This window comes from Scyliorhinus torazame, chromosome 11, assembly GCF_047496885.1.
Source record: "Scyliorhinus torazame isolate Kashiwa2021f chromosome 11, sScyTor2.1, whole genome shotgun sequence".
Lineage (NCBI taxonomy): Eukaryota > Metazoa > Chordata > Chondrichthyes > Carcharhiniformes > Scyliorhinidae > Scyliorhinus > Scyliorhinus torazame.
Window position 1 is genome coordinate 145,162,814 of NC_092717.1, and position 22,113 is coordinate 145,184,926.

The 22,113-nt window shown below is 48.6% G+C and overlaps 1 protein-coding gene across 2 annotated transcripts in view; it reads left to right on the forward strand.

Annotated features, from left to right (window-relative positions):
- LOC140386018 (HERV-H LTR-associating protein 1) overlaps positions 1 to 22,113 on the forward strand; it is a 113,541-nt gene that overhangs the window by 32,057 nt on the left and 59,371 nt on the right. For both annotated transcript variants that reach the window (XM_072468632.1, XM_072468633.1), the window contains exon 6: positions 5,449 to 5,532. In XM_072468632.1, coding sequence (XP_072324733.1) covers positions 5,449 to 5,532 — 84 coding nt within the window. The remainder of the gene's footprint in view (positions 1 to 5,448; positions 5,533 to 22,113) is intronic.

The following is a 22,113-nucleotide window of genomic DNA, read 5'->3' on the forward strand; positions in this document are numbered from 1 at the left end:
CGGCTTTGGAGCTGCGGATGGACTCAGTTTGGAGCATCCACGATGCTGAGGAGGTCGTGGATAGCACGTTCAGTGAGTTGGTCACACCGCAGATTAGGATTGGTGAGGGAGACAGGGAATGGGTGACCAAAAGGCAGAGAAAGAGCAGGAAGGCAGTGCAGGTGTCCCCTGCGGTCATCTGCCTCCAAAACAGGAATACCGTTTTGGATACTGTTGGGTGAGCTGACTCACCAGGGAAAGGCAGTAGTAGCCAGGCTCATGGCACCATGGCTGGCTCTGCTGCACAGAAGGGCGGCAAACAGACTGGCAGGGCTATAGTCATAGGGGATTCAATCGTAAGGGGAGTAGACAGGCGTTTCTGTGGTCGAAAACGAGACTCCCGAATGGTATGTTGCCTCCCGGGTGCACGGGTCAGGGATGTCTCAGATTGGCTGCAGGACATACTGAAGGGGGAAGGTGAATAGCCAGTTGTCGTGGTGCATATAGGCACCAACGTTATAGGTATAAAACGGGATGAGGTCCTACAATCAGAATTTAGGGAGTTAGGAGATAAGTTAAAAAGTAGGACCTCAAAGGTAGTAATCTCAGGATTGCTACCAGTGCCACGAGACAGTCAGAGTAGAAATTCAAGAATAGTCAGAATGAATACGTGGCTTGGGAGATGGTGCAGGAGGGAGGGGTTCAGATTTTTTGGGACATTGGAACCGGTTCTGGGGGTGGTGGGACCATTACAAATCGGATGGTATACACCTGAGCAGGACTGGAACCAATGTCCTAGGGGGTACTTTTGCTAACACTGTTGGGGAGGTTTGAAACTAATGTGGCAGGGGGATGGGAACCAGATTAGGAAGTTAGAGGTCAGTAAAGAGGCAGCAGCTAAAGCCAGTAAGGTACTAGATAATAAACTCAATGTATCTAAGGGGAAGAGTAGACAGGGAAGAGATGATGAACGCAAAGGGACAGGTGGTCTGAGGTGCATTTGTTTCAATGCGAGAAGTGTAGCAGGTCAGGCAGATGAATTTAGGGCTGGATTAGTACCTGGGAATATGATGTTATTGGTATTACTGAGACTTGGTTGAGGGAAGGGCAAGACTGGCAACTAAATATCCCAGGGTATAGATGCTTCAGGAGGGATAGAGAGGGAGGTAAAAGGGGTGGAGAATTTGGATTACTGGTCAAAGATGATATCACAGCTGTGATTCAAGAGGGGACGATGGAGGATTCGAGCACTGAGGCAATATGGGTAGAGTTAAGAAATAGGAAGGGTGCAGTAACATTGTTGGGACTTTACTACAGGACTCCCAAAAGCGAGCGTGAAGTGGAGGTACAAATATGTAGACAAATTACAGAAAAATGTAGGAGCAATAGAGTGGTCGTGATGGGAGATTTTAACTTCCCCAACATTGAATGGGACTCATGTAGTGTTAGAGGCGTAGATGGAGCAGAATTTGTAAGGAGCATCCAGGAGAGTTTTTTAGAGCAGTATGTAAATAGTCCAACTCGGGCAGGAGCCATACTGGACCTGGTATTGGGGAATAATCCCGGCCAGATGGTTGAAGTTTCAGTTGGTGATTACTTTGGGAATAGCGATCACAATTCCGTACGTATTACAATACTCATGGACAAAGACGAGAGTGGTCCTAAAGGAAGAGTGCTAAATTGGGGAAAGGCCAAGTATAACAAAATTCGGCCGAAGCTAGGGAATGTGGATTGGGAGCAGCTGTTTAAGGGTAAATCCACATTTGAAATGTGGGAGTCTTTCAAGGAAAGGTTGATTAGAGTGCAGAACAGACATGTCCCTGTGAAATTGAGGGATAGAAATGGCAAGATTAGGGAACCATGGATGACGGGTGGAATTGTGAGACTAGTTAAGATGAAAAAGGAAGCATACATAAGATCTAGGCGACTTAAAACTGATGAAGCTTTGGAGGAATATCGGGAAAGTAAGACAAATTTCAAACGCGCAATAAAGAGGGCTAAAAGGGGTCATGAAATATCTTTGGCTAACAGGATTAAGGAAAATCCCAAAGCCTTTTATTCGTATATAAGGAGCAAGAGGGTAACTAGAGAAAGGATTGGCTCACTCAAAGACAAAAGAGGGAATTTATGCGTGGAGTCAGAGGAAATGGGTGAGATTCTTAATGAGTACTTTGCATCGGTATTCACCAAGGAGAGGGACATGACGGATGTTGAGGTTAGGGATGGATGTTTAAATACTCTAGGTCAAGTCGGCATTAGAGAGGGGGAAGTTTTGGGTATTCTAAAAGGCATTAAGGTGGACATGTCCCCAGGTCCGGATGGGATCTATCCCAGGTTACTGAGGGAAGCGAGGGACGAAATAGCTGGGGCCTTAACAGATATCTTTGCAGCATCCTTGAGCACGGGTGAGGTCCCGGAGGACTGGAGAATTGCTAATGTTGTCTCACTGTTTAAGAAGGGTAGCAGGGATAATCCAGGGAATTATAGACCTGTGAGCTTGACGTCAGTGGTAGGCAAACTGTTGGAGAAGATACTGAGGGATAGGATCTATTCACCTTTGGAAGAAAATAGACTTATCAGTGATAGGCAGCATGGTTTTGTGCAGGGAAGGTCATGTCTTACAAACCTAATAGAATTCTTTGAGGAAGTGACAAAGTTAATTGATGAGGGAAGGGCTGTAGATGTCATATACATGGACTTCAGTAAGGCGTTTGATAAAGTTTCCCATGGCATGTTGATGGAAAAAATGAAGTCGTATGGGGTTCAGGGTGTACTAGCTAGATGGATAAAGAACTGGCTGGGCAACAAGAGATAGAGAGTAGTGGTGGAAGGGAGTGTCTCAAATTGGAGAAAGGTGACTAGTGGTGTTCCACAGGGATCCGTGCTCGGACCATTGTTGTTTGTGATATACATAAATGATCTGGACGAAGGTACAGGTGGCCTGATTAGTAAGTTTTCAGATGATACTAAGATTGGTGGAGTTGCAGAAAGTGAGGAGGACTGTCAGAGAATACAGCAAAATATAGATAGATTGGAGAGTTGGGCAGAGAAATGGCAGATTGAGTTCAATGCAGGCAAATGCGAGGTGATGCATTTTGGAAGATCTAATTCAAGTGCGGACTGTATGGTCAATGGAAGAGTCCTGGGGAAAATTGTTGTACAGAGAGATCTGGGAGTTCAGATCCATTGCACCCTGAAGGTGGCAACACAGGTCGATAGAGTGGTCGAGAAGGCATACAGTATGCTTGCCTTCATCGGACGGTGTATTGAGTACAAGAGTCGGCAGGTCATGTTACAGTTGTATAGGATTTTGGTTAGGCCACATTTGGAATACTGCGTGCAGTTCTGGTCGCCACATTACCAGAAGGATGTGGATGCTTTAGAGAGGGTGCAGAGGACGTTCACCAGGATGTTGCCTGGTATGGAGGGTGCTAGCTATGAAGAAAGTTTGAGTAGATTAGGATTGTTTTCGTTGGAAAGACGGAGGTTGAGGGGGGACCTGATTGAGGTCTACAAATTTATGAGAGGTATGGACAGGGTGGATTGCAACAAGCTTTTTCCAAGAGTGGGTGTGCCAATTACAAGGGGTCACGATTTCAAGGTGAGAGGGGGGAAGTTTTCGGGAGATGTGCGTGGAATTTTTTTTACGCAGAGGGTGGTGGGTGCCTGGAACGCTTTGCCAGCGGAGGTGGTAGAGGCGGGCATGATAGCATCATTTAAGATGCATCTAGACAGATATATGAACGGGCGGGGAACAGAGGGAAGTAGATCCTTGGAAAATAGGCGACAGGTTTAGATAAAGGATCTGGCTTGGCGCAGGCTGGGAGGGCCGAAGGGCCTGTTCCTGTGCTGTAATTTTCTTTGTTCTTTGATCTTATGATATCCGGTATTTTTGAGGGCTCCCTCACAAAGGTAGCCCAAAGTCTTCAGCTACAATATGTACTGGGCCAGGAAAACTATAATATTGAGGGAGAAGGGGGACGTTTTCAGCCCTCCCTCCAGATATTTCATCATTTTCAGTTGTGTCTGAAGAAGCTGAGAGTAAATACGCATTTATATAAACCCTAATATCTATACACTAACACAGATAGAAGCTTTTGCCCCTTCTAAATTTCTCAATTTTCATTACCGCTATTAAATGTCAGCGTTATATTCTTTGCTCAATGGAGTACAATACAAGCTCCTCTAGTCTCTATATAACTTAAGTCCCTCATTGGTGAATAAAGGACTTGAATTAATCTATGAGTTCATTTATCGAATAATGTGCAACATTGCAAATGTCGGAACATTTTCCTCCACCTCCTTCAGGTAACATGCTTTAAGAGGGCACTGACGAGCATGAAAATCCATTGAATGCATGTTTGGCTACTTGCTGCTGTGGTTTTCCATTGCTTTCTGCGGTGTGGCTGAACAGGAAACTCTCCAACTCTTACCACCTGCCATCAGGTCCATTGGAAAGATTTATAGGCCAAAAAACAATCTGTTCGGTCAGATTACGAAGGCAGCTTCTGTGACCATCAGATCCTGGGGCTGGATTCTCCAATTGTGAGGCTATGTCCACAAGCCGCCATGGGAACAGTGGCATTTTACGCCCGAAAATTCAGCGCAAAATGGCCACCGATCCTCCGTGTAGCTGGAGGCTAGCATGCCAGCAGCGTACAGCACCTGACTCTAGCTGCCTATACAGCCCGGAGAATTGCCGGGTCCGTGGCTGTGCATGCGCACGGCGGTGCACGGCGGCGGCCGCGGCGTGCAACATGGCGCCGGCCTCTCACGAGCCCAGTCTGCGAAATAGTGCCTCCCCTTTGGCCAGATCCCGAGCCTTGAACCACCCCTCAACAGTGCCCCAGCCCCTAATAAAGACGCCCCCGCCCGTGTTTCGGCCCTCCTCCGATTGTGGCGGAGCTAGACTGAGTCCGCAGCTGCCACGCCGAGTTCCCGACAGGTGAGAACATGAGAGACCCGGGAACTTGGCCAGTCGGAGGCAGAGCATCGAGAGGGGTGGGCCTCAGTCAATGTCCTGAGGCCGTCAGTACGGTGCGTGCCGTACTCTCCAAGTACGCCGCTTTGGAGGGGGCGGAGCATCGTGAAAGCGGCGCCGCACCATATTTGGTCATGAATGGGGATTCTCTGGCCAATCGGCGAACGCGATTTCAGCGTCGGCGACAGGAGAATCCCGACCCTGATGGGGGTAATGAACCGAAACTCCTGGTGCAAAGATAAGAGTGCTGCTGCTGTGCTGCAAGACCTCTCCAGAGTCAGAGATATGTCAAAACATATGTACCTACAGGTACTATATTCCCAGGACGCTGTTTTGCATATTTACACCATAATTCATGATACAGCTTCTAGTTCTTATTCTCCATAACTTCTTATTGTGCAATAGTTCATTGGTCGGATGGTAGGGAAGAACTGATCAATTATCATGACATAAACAATGCCGATGTTTTTTATGTTGTGTTTTTACAGATTTCACTGCCGTTGTAGTGGACTTTGTGGGGAATACCACCAGCTACTTCAAGGAGATTTTTAAATCCAGTTCCATTCTCTATGGTTTGGTATTTTTATTAATTATTGATATTTTGAAAATATTAAACCGAAGTTTAAGTTACTACTTAAATATTACTTTGCATACGACCTGCATATGGGGTAGATGTCAGCCATATTGGAAATGGGGCATCAGTCAGCGTTTGTGAGCAAGAGAGAGAGAGTTAGTGATCCTGGACATGGGAGAGAATTAGTGATCCAGGACACGGGAGAGAGTTAGTGATGCTGGACATGGGAGAGAGATAGTGATCCTGGACATTGGACAGAGTTAGTGATCTTGGAAATGGGAGAGAGTTAGTGATCCTGGACATAGAAGAGAATTAGTGATCCTGGACATGGGAGTGAGTTAGTGATGCTGGACATGGAAGAGTTAGTGATCCTGGACCTGGGAGAGAGTTAGTGATCCTGAAGTTGGGAGAGAGTTCGTGATCCTGGACACGGGAGAGTGTTTTGATCCTGGACATGGGAGAAAGTTAGTGATCCTGGACACGGTGCCACACAAGGTGCCCTGACAAGGTGCCACACAATAGGTTGCTGCATAAACTAAAGATGCATGGCATTGAGGGTAAAGTGGTAGCATGGGTAGAGGATTGGTTAACTAACAGAAAGCAGAGAGTGGGGATAAATGGGTGTTTCTCTGGTTGGCAACCTGTAACTAGTGTGGTCCCTCAAGGATCAGTGTTGGGCCCGCAGTTGTTCACAATTTACAGAGACGATTTGGAGTTGGGGACCAAGTGCAATGTGTCAAAGTTTGCAGACGATACTAAGGTGAGTGGTAAAGCAAAAAGGGCAGAAGATACCGGAAGTCTGCAGAAGGATTTGGATAGGTTAGGTGAATGGGCTAGGGTCTGGCAGATGGAATTCAATGTTGCCAAGTGTGAGGCTATCCATTTTGGGAGGAATAACAGCAGAATGGATTATTATTTAAATGGTAAGATGTTAAAACATGCTGCTGTGCAGAGGGACCTGGGTGTGCTGGTGCACGAGTCGCAAAAAGTTGGTGTGCAGGTGCAACAGGTGATTAAGAAGGCTAATCGAGTTTTGTCTTTCATTGCTAGAGGGATGGAGCTCAAGACGAGTGAGGTTATGCTGCAAATGTATAGGGTGTTGGTGAGGCTGCATCTGGAGTATTGTGTTCTGTTTTGGTCTCCTTACCTGAGAAAGGACATATTGGCACTGGAGGGAGTGCAGAGGAGATTCACTAGGTTGATCCCAGAGTTGAGGGGATTAGATTATGACGAGAGGTTGAGTAGACTGGGACTGTACTCATTGGAGTTTAGAAGGATGCGGGGGGATCTTATTGAGACATATAAAATTATGAAGGGATTAGATAGGATAGATGCCGGCAGGTTGTTTCCACTGGTTGGGGAAAGCAGAACTAGGGGGCATAGCCTCAAAATAAGGGGAGGTAGATTTAGGACGGGGTGTAGGAGGAACTTCTTCATCCAAAGGGTTGTGAATCTCTGGAATTCCTTGCCCAGTGAAGCAGTTGAGGCTCCTTCTTTAAACGTTGTTAAGAAAAAGTTGCCTTTCTAAAGAATAAAGGGATTCGTGGATAGGGTGTACGGGCCGGAGAGTGGAGCTGAGTCCACAAAGTTCAGCCATGATCTCATGAAATGGCGGAGCAGGCTCGAGGGGCCAGATGGGCTACTCCTGTTCCTAGTTCTTATGTTCTTATGTTCTTATCCTGGACATGGGAGAGAGTCAGTGATCCTGGACATGGGAGAGAGTTAGTGTACTTGGACATGGGAGAGAGTTAGTGATCCTGGATATGGGAGAGAATAAGTGACGCTGGACACTGGAGAGAGTTAGTGATCCTGGACACAGGAGAGAGTTAGTGACCCTGGGCATGGGAGAGAGTTAGTGATCCTGGACATGGGACAGAGTTAGTGACACTGGACACGGGAGAGAGTTAGTGACCCTGGACATGGGAGAGAGTTAGTGATCCTGGACATGGGAGAGAGTTAGTGATCATGGACACGGGAGAGAGTTAGTGATCCTGGACATGGGTGAGAGTTAGTGACCCTGGACATGGGAGAGAGTTAGTGATCCTGGACATAGGAGAGAGTTAGTGATCCTGGACATAGGAGAGAGTTAATGATCCTGGACACGAGAGAGAGTTAGTGATCCTGGACACGAGAGAGAGTTAGTGATCCTGGATATGGGAGAGAGTTGGGATCCTGGACACGGGAGAGAGTTAATGATCCTGGACACGCTAGAGAGTAGGTGACCTTGGACAAGGGAGAGAGTTAGTGATCCTGGACATGGGAGAGAGATAGTGATCCTGGACATTGGAGAGAGTTAGTGATCCAGGACATGGAAGAGAGTTAGTGATCCTGGACATGGAATGAATTAGTGATCCTGGACACGGGAGAGAGTTAGCGATCCTGGACACGGGAGAGAATTAGTAATCATGGACACAGGAGAGAGTTAGTGATCCTGGAGATGGCAGAGAGTTAGTGATCCTGGATATGGGAGAGAGTTAGAGATCCTGGACATGGGAGCGAGTTAATGATCCTGGAGATGGGAGAGCGTTAGTGATCCTGGACACGGGAGAGAGTTTGTGATCCTGGACACGGGAGAGAGTTAGTGATCCTGGACACGGGAGAGAGTTAGTGATCCTGGACACGGGAGAGAGTTAATGACCTTGGCCACGGGAGCGAGTTAGTGATCCTGGACATGGGAAAGAGTTAGTGATCCTGGACACTGGAGAGAGTTAGTGATCATGGTCATGGGAGAGAGTTAGTGAACCTGGACATGGGAGAGAGTTAGTGATCCTGGACATGGGAGAGAGATAGTGATCCTGGACATTGGAGAGAGTTAGTGATCAAGGACATGGAAGAGAATTAGTGATCCTGGACATGGAATGAATTAGTGATCCTGGACACGGGAGAGAGTTAGTGATCCTGGACATGGGAGCGAGTTAATGATCCTGGAGATGGGAGAGAGTTAGTGATCCTGGACACGGGAGAGAGTTTGTGATCCTGGGCACGGGAGAGAGATAGTGATCCTGGACACGGGAGAGAGTTAGTGATCCTGGACACAGGAGAGAGTTAATGATCCTGGACACGGGAGAGAGTTAGTGAACCTGGAGATGGGAGAGAGTTAGTGATCCTGGACATGGGAGAGAGTTAGTGATCCTGGGCACTGGAGAGAGTTAGTGATCCTGGACATGGGAGAGAGTTAGTGATCCTGGACATGGGAGAGAGTTAGTGATCCTGGAGATGGGAGAGAGTTAGTGATCCTGGACATGGGAGAGAGTTAGTGATCCTGGAGATGGGAGAGAGTCAGTGATCCTGGACACTGGAGAGAGTTAGTGATCATGGTCATGGGAGAGAGTTAGTGAACCTGGACATGGGAGAGAGTTAGTGATCCTGGACATGGGAGAGAGATAGTGATCCTGGACATTGGAGAGAGTTAGTGATCAAGGACATGGAAGAGAATTAGTGATCCTGGACATGGAATGAATTCGTGATCCTGGACACGGGAGAGAGTTAGTGATCCTGGACATGGGAGCGAGTTAATGATCCTGGAGATGGGAGAGAGTTAGTGATCCTGGACACGGAAGAGAGTTTGTGATCCTGGGCACGGGAGAGAGATAGTGATCCTGGACACGGGAGAGAGTTAGTGATCCTGGACACAGGAGAGAGTTAATGATCCTGGACACGGGAGAGAGTTAGTGAACCTGGAGATGGGAGAGAGTTAGTGATCCTGGACATGGGAGAGAGTTAGTGATCCTGGACATGGGAGAGAGTTAGTGATCCTGGAGATGGGAGAGAGTTAGTGATCCTGGACATGGGAGAGAGTTAGTGATCCTGGAGATGGGAGAGAGTCAGTGATCCTGAAGGTGGTAGTGAGTTAGTAATCCTGGACATGGGGGAGAGTTTGTGATCCTGGACACGGGAGAGAGTTAGTGATCCTGGTCATGGGAGAGAGTTAGTGATCCTGGACAAGGGAGAGAGTTAGTGATGCTGGACATGAGAGTTAGTGATCCTGGACACGGGAGAGAGTTAGTGACCCTGGACACGGGAGAGAGTAAGTGATCCTTGACAAAGAGAGAGTTAGCGATCCTCGACACGGGAAAGAATTAGTGATCCTGTACAAGGGACAGAGTTAGTGATCCTGGACAAGGGAGAGAGTTAGTGATCCTGGACAAGGGAGAGAGTTAGTAATCCTGGATATGCGAGAGAATTAGTGATCCTGGACAAGGAGAGAGTTAGTGATCCTGGACATGGGAGAGAGTTAGTGATCCTGGACATAGAAGAGAATGAGTGATCCTGGACAAGGAGAGAGTTAGTGATGCTGGACATGGGAGAGTTAGTGATCCTGGACATGGGGGAGAGTTAGTAATCCTGGACATGGGAGAGATTTAGTGATCCTGGACACGGGAGAGAGTTAGTGCTCCTGGAGATGGGAGAGAGTTAGTGATCCTGGACATGGGAGAGAGTTAGTAACCCTGGACATGGGAGAGATTTAGTGATCCTGGACACGGGAGAGAGTTAGTGCTCCTGGAGACGGGAGAGAGTTAGCGATCCTGAACATGGGAGAGAATTAGTGATCCTGGAGATGGGAGAGAGTTAGTGATCCTGGAGATGAGAGTTAGTGATCCTGGAGATGGGAGAGAGTTGGGATCCTGGACACGGGAGAGAGTTAATGATCCTGGACACGCTAGAGAGTAGGTGACCCTGGACATGGGAGAGAGTTAGTGATCCTGGACATGGGAGAGAGATAGTGATCCTGGACATTGGAGAGAGTTAGTGATCCAGGACATGGAAGAGAGTTAGTGATCCTGGACATGGAATGAATTAGTGATCCTGGACACGGGAGAGAGTTAGTGATCCTGGACACGGGAGAGAATTAGTAATCATGGACACAGGAGAGAGTTAGCGATCCTGGAGATGGCAAAGAGTTAGTGATCCTGGATATGGGAGAGAGTTAGAGATCCTGGACATGGGAGCGAGTTAATGATCCTGGAGATGGGAGAGCGTTAGTGATCCTGGACACGGGAGAGAGTTTGTGATCCTGGACACGGGAGAGAGTTAGTGATCCTGGACACGGGAGAGAGTTAGTGATCCTGGACACGGGAGAGAGTTAATGACCTTGGCCACGGGAGAGAGTTAGTGATCCTGGACATGGGAAAGAGTTAGTGATCCTGGACACTGGAGAGAGTTAGTGATCATGGTCATGGGAGAGAGTTAGTGAACCTGGACATGGGAGAGAGTTAGTGATCCTGGACATGGGAGAGAGATAGTGATCCTGGACATTGGAGAGAGTTAGTGATCCAGGACATGGAAGAGAATTAGTGATCCAGGACATGGAATGAATTAGTGATTCTGGACACGGGAGAGAGTTAGTGATCCTGGTCATGGGAGCGAGTTAATGATCCTGGAGATGGCAGAGAGTTAGTGATCCTGGACACAGGAGAGAGTTTGTAATCCTCGGCACGGGAGAGAGTTAGTGATCCTGGACACGGGAGAGAGTTAGTGATCCTGGACACGGGAGAGAGTTAGTGATCCTGGACACAGGAGAGAGTTAATGATCCTGGACACGGGAGAGAGTTAGTGATCCTGGATATGGGAGAGAATTAGTGATCCTGGACACTGGAGAGAGTTAGTGATCATGGACATGGGAGAGAGTTAGTGAACCTGGAGATGGGAGAGAGTTAGTGATCCTGGACATGGGAGAGAGTTAGTGATCCTGGGCACGGGAGAGAGTTAGTGATCCTGGACATGGGAGAGAGTTAGTGATCCTGGACATGGGAGAGAGTTAGTGATCCTGGAGATGGGAGAGAGTTAGTGATCCTGGACATGGGAGAGAGTTAGTGATCCTGGAGATGGGAGACAGTCAGTGATCCTGAAGGTGGTAGTGAGTTAGTAATCCTGGACATGGGGGAGAGTTTGTGATCCTGGACACGGGAGAGAGTTAGTGATCCTGGTCATGGGAGAGAGTTAGTGATCCTGGACAAGGGAGAGAGTTAGTGATGCTGGACATGAGAGTTAGTGATCCTGGACACGGGAGAGAGTTAGTGACCCTGGACACGGGAGCGAGTAAGTAATCCGTGACAAAGAGAGAGTTAGCGATCCTCGACACGGGAAAGAATTAGTGATCCTGTACAAGGGAGAGAGTTAGTGATCCTGGACAAGGGAGAGAGTTAGTGATCCTGGACAAGGGAGAGAGTTAGTAATCCTGGATATGCGAGAGAATTAGTGATCCTGGACAAGGGAGAGAGTTAGTGATCCTGGACATGGGAGAGAGTTAGTGATCCTGGACATAGAAGAGAATTAGTGATCCTGGACAAGGAGAGAGTTAGTGATGCTGGACATGTGAGAGTTCGTGATCCTGGACATGGGAGAGAGTTAGTAATCCTGGACATGGGAGAGATTTAGTGATCCTGGACACGGGAGAGAGTTAGTGCTCCTGGAGATGGGAGAGAGTTAGTGATCCTGGACATGGGAGAGAGTTAGTAATCCTGGACATGGGAGAGATTTAGTGATCCTGGACACGAGAGAGAGTTAGTGCTCCTGGAGACGGGAGAGAGTTAGCGATCCTGGACATGGGAGAGAATTAGTGATCCTGGAGATGGGAGAGAGTTAGTGATCCTGGACATGGGAGCGAGTTAGTGATCCTGGACACGGGAGAGAGTTAGTGATCCTGGTCATGGGAGAGAGATAGTGATCCTGGACATTGGAGAGAGTTAGTGATCCAGGACATGGAAGAGAGTTAGTGATGCTTGACATGGAATTAATTAGTGATCCTGGACACGGGAGAGAGTTAGTGATCCTGGACACGGGAGAGAATTAGTAATCATGGACACAGGAGAGAGTTAGTGATCCTGGAGATGGGAGAGAGTTAGTGATCCTGGATATGGGAGAGAGTTAGAGATCCTGGACATGGGAGCGAGTTAATGATCCTTGAGATGGGAGAGCTTTAGTGATCCTGGACACGGGAGAGAGTTTGTGATCCTGGACACGGGAGAGAGTTAGTGATCCTGGACACGGGAGAGAGTTAGTGATCCTGGACACGGGAGAGAGTTAGTGATCCTGGACACGGGTGGGAGTTAATGACCTTGGCCACGGGAGAGAGTTAGTGATCCTGGACATGGGAAAGATTTAGTGATCCTGGACACTGGAGAGAGTTAGTGATCATGGTGATGGGAGAGAGTTAGTGAACCTGGACATGGGAGAGAGTTAGAGATCGTGGACATGGGAGAGAGATAGTGATCCTGGACATTGGAGAGGGTTAGTGATCCAGGACATGGAAGAGAGTTAGTGATCCTGGACATGGAATGAATTAGTGATCCTGGACACGGGAGAGAGTTAGTGATCCTGGACATGGGAGCGAGTTAATGATCCTGGAGATGGGAGAGCGTTAGTGATCCTGGACACGGGAGAGAGTTTGTGATCCTGGACACGGGAGAGAGTTAGTGATCCTGGACACGGGAGAGAGTTAGTGATCCTGGACACGGGAGAGAGTTAATGACCTTGGCCACGGGAGAGAGTTAGTGATCCTGGACATGGGAAAGAGTTAGTGATCCTGGACACTGGAGAGAGTTAGTGATCATGGTCATGGGAGAGAGTTAGTGAACCTGGACATGGGAGAGAGTTAGTGATCCTGGACATGGGAGAGAGATAGTGATCCTGGACATTGGAGAGAGTTAGTGATCCAGGACATGGAAGAGAATTAGTGATCCAGGACATGGAATGAATTAGTGATCCTGGACACGGGAGAGAGTTAGTGATCCTGGTCATGGGAGCGAGTTAATGATTCTGGAGATGGCAGAGAGTTAGTGATCCTGGACACGGGAGAGAGTTTGTGATCCTGGGCACGGGAGAGAGTTAGTGATCCTGGACACGGGAGAGAGTTAGTGATCCTGGACACGGGAGAGAGTTAGTGATCCTGGACACAGGAGAGAGTTAATGATCCTGGACACGGGAGAGAGTTAGTGATCCTGGACATGGGAGAGAATTAGTGATCCTGGACACTGGAGAGAGTTAGTGATCATGGACATGGGAGAGAGTTAGTGAACCTGGAGATGGGAGAGAGTTAGTGATCCTGGACATGGGAGAGAGTTAGTGATCCTGGGCACGGGAGAGAGTTAGTGATCCTGGACATGGGAGAGAGTTAGTGATCCTGGACATGGGAGAGAGTTAGTGATCCTGGAGATGGGAGAGAGTTAGTGATCCTGGACATGGGAGAGAGTTAGTGATCCTGGAGATGGGAGACAGTCAGTGATCCTGAAGGTGGTAGTGAGTTAGTAATCCTGGACATGGGGGAGAGTTTGTGATCCTGGACACGGGAGAGAGTTAGTGATCCTGGTCATGGGAGAGAGTTAGTGATCCTGGACAAGGGAGAGAGTTAGTGATGCTGGACATGAGAGTTAGTGATCCTGGACACGGGAGAGAGTTAGTGACCCTGGACACGGGAGCGAGTAAGTAATCCGTGACAAAGAGAGAGTTAGCGATCCTCGACACGGGAAAGAATTAGTGATCCTGTACAAGGGAGAGAGTTAGTGATCCTGGACAAGGGAGAGAGTTAGTGATCCTGGACAAGGGAGAGAGTTAGTAATCCTGGATATGCGAGAGAATTAGTGATCCTGGACAAGGGAGAGAGTTAGTGATCCTGGACATGGGAGAGAGTTAGTGATCCTGGACATAGAAGAGAATTAGTGATCCTGGACAAGGAGAGAGTTAGTGATGCTGGACATGTGAGAGTTCGTGATCCTGGACATGGGAGAGAGTTAGTAATCCTGGACATGGGAGAGATTTAGTGATCCTGGACACGGGAGAGAGTTAGTGCTCCTGGAGATGGGAGAGAGTTAGTGATCCTGGACATGGGAGAGAGTTAGTAATCCTGGACATGGGAGAGATTTAGTGATCCTGGACACGAGAGAGAGTTAGTGCTCCTGGAGACGGGAGAGAGTTAGCGATCCTGGACATGGGAGAGAATTAGTGATCCTGGAGATGGGAGAGAGTTAGTGATCCTGGACATGGGAGCGAGTTAGTGATCCTGGACACGGGAGAGAGTTAGTGATCCTGGTCATGGGAGAGAGATAGTGATCCTGGACATTGGAGAGAGTTAGTGATCCAGGACATGGAAGAGAGTTAGTGATGCTTGACATGGAATTAATTAGTGATCCTGGACACGGGAGAGAGTTAGTGATCCTGGACACGGGAGAGAATTAGTAATCATGGACACAGGAGAGAGTTAGTGATCCTGGAGATGGGAGAGAGTTAGTGATCCTGGATATGGGAGAGAGTTAGAGATCCTGGACATGGGAGCGAGTTAATGATCCTTGAGATGGGAGAGCTTTAGTGATCCTGGACACGGGAGAGAGTTTGTGATCCTGGACACGGGAGAGAGTTAGTGATCCTGGACACGGGAGAGAGTTAGTGATCCTGGACACGGGAGAGAGTTAGTGATCCTGGACACGGGTGGGAGTTAATGACCTTGGCCACGGGAGAGAGTTAGTGATCCTGGACATGGGAAAGATTTAGTGATCCTGGACACTGGAGAGAGTTAGTGATCATGGTGATGGGAGAGAGTTAGTGAACCTGGACATGGGAGAGAGTTAGAGATCGTGGACATGGGAGAGAGATAGTGATCCTGGACATTGGAGAGGGTTAGTGATCCAGGACATGGAAGAGAGTTAGTGATCCTGGACATGGAATGAATTAGTGATCCTGGACACGGGAGAGAGTTAGTGATCCTGGACATGGGAGCGAGTTAATGATCCTGGAGATGGGAGAGCGTTAGTGATCCTGGACACGGGAGAGAGTTTGTGATCCTGGACACGGGAGAGAGTTAGTGATCCTGGACACGGGAGAGAGTTAGTGATCCTGGACACGGGAGAGAGTTAATGACCTTGGCCACGGGAGAGAGTTAGTGATCCTGGACATGGGAAAGAGTTAGTGATCCTGGACACTGGAGAGAGTTAGTGATCATGGTCATGGGAGAGAGTTAGTGAACCTGGACATGGGAGAGAGTTAGTGATCCTGGACATGGGAGAGAGATAGTGATCCTGGACATTGGAGAGAGTTAGTGATCCAGGACATGGAAGAGAATTAGTGATCCAGGACATGGAATGAATTAGTGATCCTGGACACGGGAGAGAGTTAGTGATCCTGGTCATGGGAGCGAGTTAATGATCCTGGAGATGGCAGAGAGTTAGTGATCCTGGACACGGGAGAGAGTTTGTGATCCTGGGCACGGGAGAGAGTTAGTGATCCTGGACACGGGAGAGAGTTAGTGATCCTGGACACGGGAGAGAGTTAGTGATCCTGGACACAGGAGAGAGTTAATGATCCTGGACACGGGAGAGAGTTAGTGATCCTGGACATGGGAGAGAATTAGTGATCCTGGACACTGGAGAGAGTTAGTGATCATGGACATGGGAGAGAGTTAGTGAACCTGGAGATGGGAGAGAGTTAGTGATCCTGGACATGGGAGAGAGTTAGTGATCCTGGGCACGGGAGAGAGTTAGTGATCCTGGACATGGGAGAGAGTTAGTGATCCTGGACATGGGAGAGAGTTAGTGATCCTGGAGATGGGAGAGAGTTAGTGATCCTGGACATGGGAGAGAGTTAGTGATCCTGGAGATGGGAGAGAGTCAGTGATCCTGAAGGTGGTAGTGAGTTAGTAATCCTGGACATGGGGGAGAGTTTGTGATCCTGGACACGGTAGAGAGTTAGTGATCCTGGTCATGGGAGAGAGTTAGTGATCCTGGACAAGGGAGAGAGTTAGTGATGCTGGACATGAGAGTTAGTGATCCTGGACACGGGAGAGAGTTAGTGACCCTGGACACGGGAGAGAGTAAGTAATCCTTGACAAAGAGAGAGTTAGCGATCCTCGACACGGGAAAGAATTAGTGATCCTGTACAAGGGAGAGAGTTAGTGATCCTGGACAAGGGAGAGAGTTAGTGATCCTGGACAAGGGAGAGAGTTAGTAATCCTGGATATGCGAGAGAATTAGTGATCCTGGACAAGGGAGAGAGTTAGTGATCCTGGACATGGGAGAGAGTTAGTGATCCTGGACATAGAAGAGAATTAGTGATCCTGGACAAGGAGAGAGTTAGTGATGCTGGACATGTGAGAGTTCGTGATCCTGGACATGGGAGAGAGTTAGTAATCCTGGACATGGGAGAGATTTAGTGATCCTGGACACGGGAGAGAGTTAGTGCTCCTGGAGATGGGAGAGAGCTAGTGATCCTGGACATGGGAGAGAGTTAGTAATCCTGGACATGGGAGAGATTTAGTGATCCTGGACACGAGAGAGAGTTAGTGCTCCTGGAGACGGGAGAGAGTTAGCGATCCTGGACATGGGAGAGAATTAGTGATCCTGGAGATGGGAGAGAGTTAGTGATCCTGGACATGGGAGCGAGTTAGTGATCCTGGACACGGGAGAGAGTTAGTGATCCTAGTCATGGGAGAGAGATAGTGATCCTGGACATTGGAGAGAGTTAGTGATCCAGGACATGGAAGAGAGTTAGTGATGCTTGACATGGAATTAATTAGTGATCCTGGACACGGGAGAGAGTTAGTGATCCTGGACACGGGAGAGAATTAGTAATCATGGACACAGGAGAGAGTTAGTGATCCTGGAGATGGGAGAGAGTTAGTGATCCTGGATATGGGAGAGAGTTAGAGATCCTGGACATGGGAGCGAGTTAATGATCCTTGAGATGGGAGAGCTTTAGTGATCCTGGACACGGGAGAGAGTTTGTGATCCTGGACACGGGAGAGAGTTAGTGATCCTGGACACGGGAGAGAGTTAGTGATCCTGGACACGGGAGAGAGTTAGTGATCCTGGACACGGGTGCGAGTTAATGACCTTGGCCACGGGAGAGAGTTAGTGATCCTGGACATGGGAAAGATTTAGTGATCCTGGACACTGGAGAGAGTTAGTGATCATGGTCATGGGAGAGAGTTAGTGAACCTGGACATGGGAGAGAGTTAGTGATCCTGGACATGGAATGAATTAGTGATCCTGGACACGGGAGAGAGTTAGTGATCCTGGACATGGGAGCGAGTTAATGATCCTGGAGATGGGAGATAGTTAATGATCCTGGACACGGGAGAGAGTTAGTGATCCTGGACATGGGAGAGAGTTAGTGAACCTGGACACTGGAGAGAGTTAGTGATCATGGACATGGGAGAGAGTTAGTGATCCTGGACATGGGAGAGAGATAGTGATCCTGGACATTGGAGAGAGTTAGTGATCCAGGACATGGAAGAGAATTAGTGATCCTGGACATGGAATGAATTAGTGATCCTGGACACGAGAGAGAGTTAGTGATCCTGGACATGGGAGCGAGTTAATGATCCTGGAGATGGGAGAGAGTTAGTGATCCTGGACACGGGAGAGAGTTTGTGATCCTGGGCACGGGAGAGAGATAGTGATCCTGGACACGGGAGAGAGTTAGTGATCCTGGACACGGGAGAGAGTTAGTGATCCTGGACACAGGAGAGAGTTAGTGATCCTGGACACGGGAGAGAGTTAGTGAACCTGGAGATGGGAGAGAGTTAGTGATCCTGGACATGGGAGAGAGTTAGTGATCCTGGGCACGGGAGAGAGTTAGTGATCCTGGACATGGGAGAGAGTTAGTGATCCTGGACATGGGAGAGAGTTAGTGATCCTGGAGATGGGAGAGAGTTAGTGATCCTGGACATGGGAGAGAGTTAGTGATCCTGGAGATGGGAGAGAATCAGTGATCCTGAAGGTGGTAGTGAGTTAGTAATCCTGGACATGGGGGAGAGTTTGTGATCCTGGACACGGGAGAGAGTTAGTGATCCTGGTCATGGGAGAGAGTTAGTGATCCTGGACAAGGGAGAGAGTTAGTGGTGCTGGACATGAGAGTTAGTGATCCTGGACACGGGAGAGAGTTAGTGACCCTGGACACGGGAGAGAGGAAGTGATCCTTGACAAAGAGAGAGTTAGCGATCCTCGACACGGGAAAGAATTAGTGATCCTGTACAAGGGAGAGAGTTAGTGATCCTGGACAAGGGAGAGAGTTAGTGATCCTGGACAAGGGAGAGAGTTAGTAATCCTGGATATGCGAGAGAATTAGTGATCCTGGACAAGGAGAGAGTTAGTGATCCTGGACATGGGAGAGAGTTAGTGATCCTGGACATAGAAGAGAATTAGTGATCCTGGACACGGGAGAGAGTTAGTTCTCCTGGAGACGGGAGAGAGTTAGCGATCCTGGACATGGGAGAGAATTAGTGATCCTGGAGATGGGAGAGAGTTAGTGATCCTGGAGATGAGAGTTAGTGATCCTGGAGATGGGAGAGAGTTAGTGATCCTGGACATGGGAGCGAGTTAGTGATCCTGGACACGGGAGAGAGTTAGTGATCCTGGTCATGGGAGAGAGATAGTGATCCTGGACATTGGAGAGAGTTAGTGATCCAGGACATGGAAGAGAGTTAGTGATCCTTGACATGGAATTAATTAGTGATCCTGGACACGGGAGAGAGTTAGTGATCCTGGACACGGGAGAGAATTAGTAATCATGGACACAGGAGAGAGTTAGTGATCCTGGAGATGGGAGAAAGTTAGTGATCCTGGATATGGGCGAGAGTTAGAGATCCTGGACATGGGAGCGAGTTAATGATCCTTGAGATGGGAGAGCTTTAGTGATCCTGGACACGGGAGACAGTTTGTGATCCTGGACACGGGAGAGAGTTAGTGATCCTGGACACGGGAGAGAGTTGGTGATCCTGGACACGGGAGAGAGTTAGTGATCCTGGACACGGGTGAGAGTTAATGACCTTGGCCACGGGAGAGAGTTAGTGATCCTGGACATGGGAAAGAGTTAGGGAACCTGGACACTGGAGAGAGTTAGTGATCATGGTCATGGGAGAGAGTTAGTGAACCTGGACATGGGAGAGAGTTAGTGATCCTGGACATGGGAGAGAGATAGTGATCCTGGACATGGAATGAATTAGTGATCCTGGACACGGGAGAGAGTTAGTGATCCTGGACATGGGAGCGAGTTAATGATCCTGGAGATGGGAGAGAGTTAATGATCCTGGACACGGGAGAGAGTTAGTGATCCTGGACATGGGAGAGAGTTAGTGATCCTGGACACTGGAGAGAGTTAGTGATCATGGACATGGGAGAGAGTTAGTGAACCTGGAGATGGTAGAGAGTTAGTGATCCTGGACATGGGAGAGAGTTAGTGATCCTGGGCACGGGAGAGAGTTAGTGATCCTGGACATGGGAGAGAGTTAGTGATCCTGGACATGGGAGAGAGTTAGTGATCCTGGAGATGGGAGAGAGTTAGTGATCCTGGACATGGGAGAGAGTTAGTGATCCTGGAGATGGGAGAGAGTCAGTGATCCTGGAGATGGGAGTGAGTTAGTAATCCTGGACATGGGGGAGAGTTTGTGATCCTGGACATGGGAGAGAGTTAGTGATTCTGGACATGGGAGAGAGTTAGTGATCCTGAAGGTGGTAGTGAGTTAGTAACCTTGGACATGGGGGAGAGTTAGTGATCTTGGACAAGGGAGAGAGTAAGTGATGCTGGACATGAGAGTTAGTGATCCTGGACATGGGAGAGAATTAGTGATCCTGGAGATGGGAGAGAGTTAGTGATCCTGGAGATGAGAGTTAGTGATCCTGGAGATGGGAGAGAGTTAGTGATCCTGGACATGGGAGCGAGTTAGTGATCCTGGACACGGGAGAGAGTTAGTGATCCTGGTCATGGGAGAGAGATAGTGATCCTGGACATTGGAGAGAGTTAGTGATCCAGGACATGGAAGAGAGTTAGTGATCCTTGACATGGAATTAATTAGTGATCCTGGACACGGGAGAGAGTTAGTGATCCTGGACACGGGAGAGAATTAGTAATCATGGACACAGGAGAGAGTTAGTGATCCTGGAGATGGGAGAAAGTTAGTGATCCTGGATATGGGCGAGAGTTAGAGATCCTGGACATGGGAGCGAGTTAATGATCCTTGAGATGGGAGAGCTTTAGTGATCCTGGACACGGGAGACAGTTTGTGATCCTGGACACGGGAGAGAGTTAGTGATCCTGGACACGGGAGAGAGTTGGTGATCCTGGACACGGGAGAGAGTTAGTGATCCTGGACACGGGTGAGAGTTAATGACCTTGGCCACGGGAGAGAGTTAGTGATCCTGGACATGGGAAAGAGTTAGGGAACCTGGACACTGGAGAGAGTTAGTGATCATGGTCATGGGAGAGAGTTAGTGAACCTGGACATGGGAGAGAGTTAGTAATCCTGGATATGCGAGAGAATTAGTGATCCTGGACAAGGGAGAGAGTTAGTGATCCTGGACATGGGAGAGAGTTAGTGATCCTGGACATAGAAGAGAATTAGTGATCCTGGACAAGGAGAGAGTTAGTGATGCTGGACATGTGAGAGTTCGTGATCCTGGACATGGGAGAGAGTTAGTAATCCTGGACATGGGAGAGATTTAGTGATCCTGGACACGAGAGAGAGTTAGTGCTCCTGGAGACGGGAGAGAGTTAGCGATCCTGGACATGGGAGAGAATTAGTGATCCTGGAGATGGGAGAGAGTTAGTGATCCTGGACATGGGAGCGAGTTAGTGATCCTGGACACGGGAGAGAGTTAGTGATCCTAGTCATGGGAGAGAGATAGTGATCCTGGACATTGGAGAGAGTTAGTGATCCAGGACATGAAAGAGAGTTAGTGATGCTTGACATGGAATTAATTAGTGATCCTGGACACGGGAGAGAGTTAGTGATCCTGGACACGGGAGAGAATTAGTAATCATGGACACAGGAGAGAGTTAGTGATCCTGGAGATGGGAGAGAGTTAGTGATCCTGGATATGGGAGAGAGTTAGAGATCCTGGACATGGGAGCGAGTTAATGATCCTTGAGATGGGAGAGCTTTAGTGATCCTGGACACGGGAGAGAGTTTGTGATCCTGGACACGGGAGAGAGTTAGTGATCCTGGACACGGGAGAGAGTTAGTGATCCTGGACACGGGAGAGAGTTAGTGATCCTGGACACGGGTGCGAGTTAATGACCTTGGCCACGGGAGAGAGTTAGTGATCCTGGACATGGGAAAGATTTAGTGATCCTGGACACTGGAGAGAGTTAGTGATCATGGTCATGGGAGAGAGTTAGTGAACCTGGACATGGGAGAGAGTTAGTGATCCTGGACATGGAATGAATTAGTGATCCTGGACACGGGAGAGAGTTAGTGATCCTGGACATGGGAGCGAGTTACTGATCCTGGAGATGGGAGATAGTTAATGATCCTGGACACGGGAGAGAGTTAGTGATCCTGGACATGGGAGAGAGTTAGTGAACCTGGACACTGGAGAGAGTTAGTGATCATGGACATGGGAGAGAGTTAGTGATCCTGGACATGGGAGAGAGATAGTGATCCTGGACATTGGAGAGAGTTAGTGATCCAGGACATGGAAGAGAATTAGTGATCCTGGACATGGAATGAATTAGTGATCCTGGACACGAGAGAGAGTTAGTGATCCTGGACATGGGAGCGAGTTAATGATCCTGGAGATGGGAGAGAGTTAGTGATCCTGGACACGGGAGAGAGTTTGTGATCCTGGGCACGGGAGAGAGATAGTGATCCTGG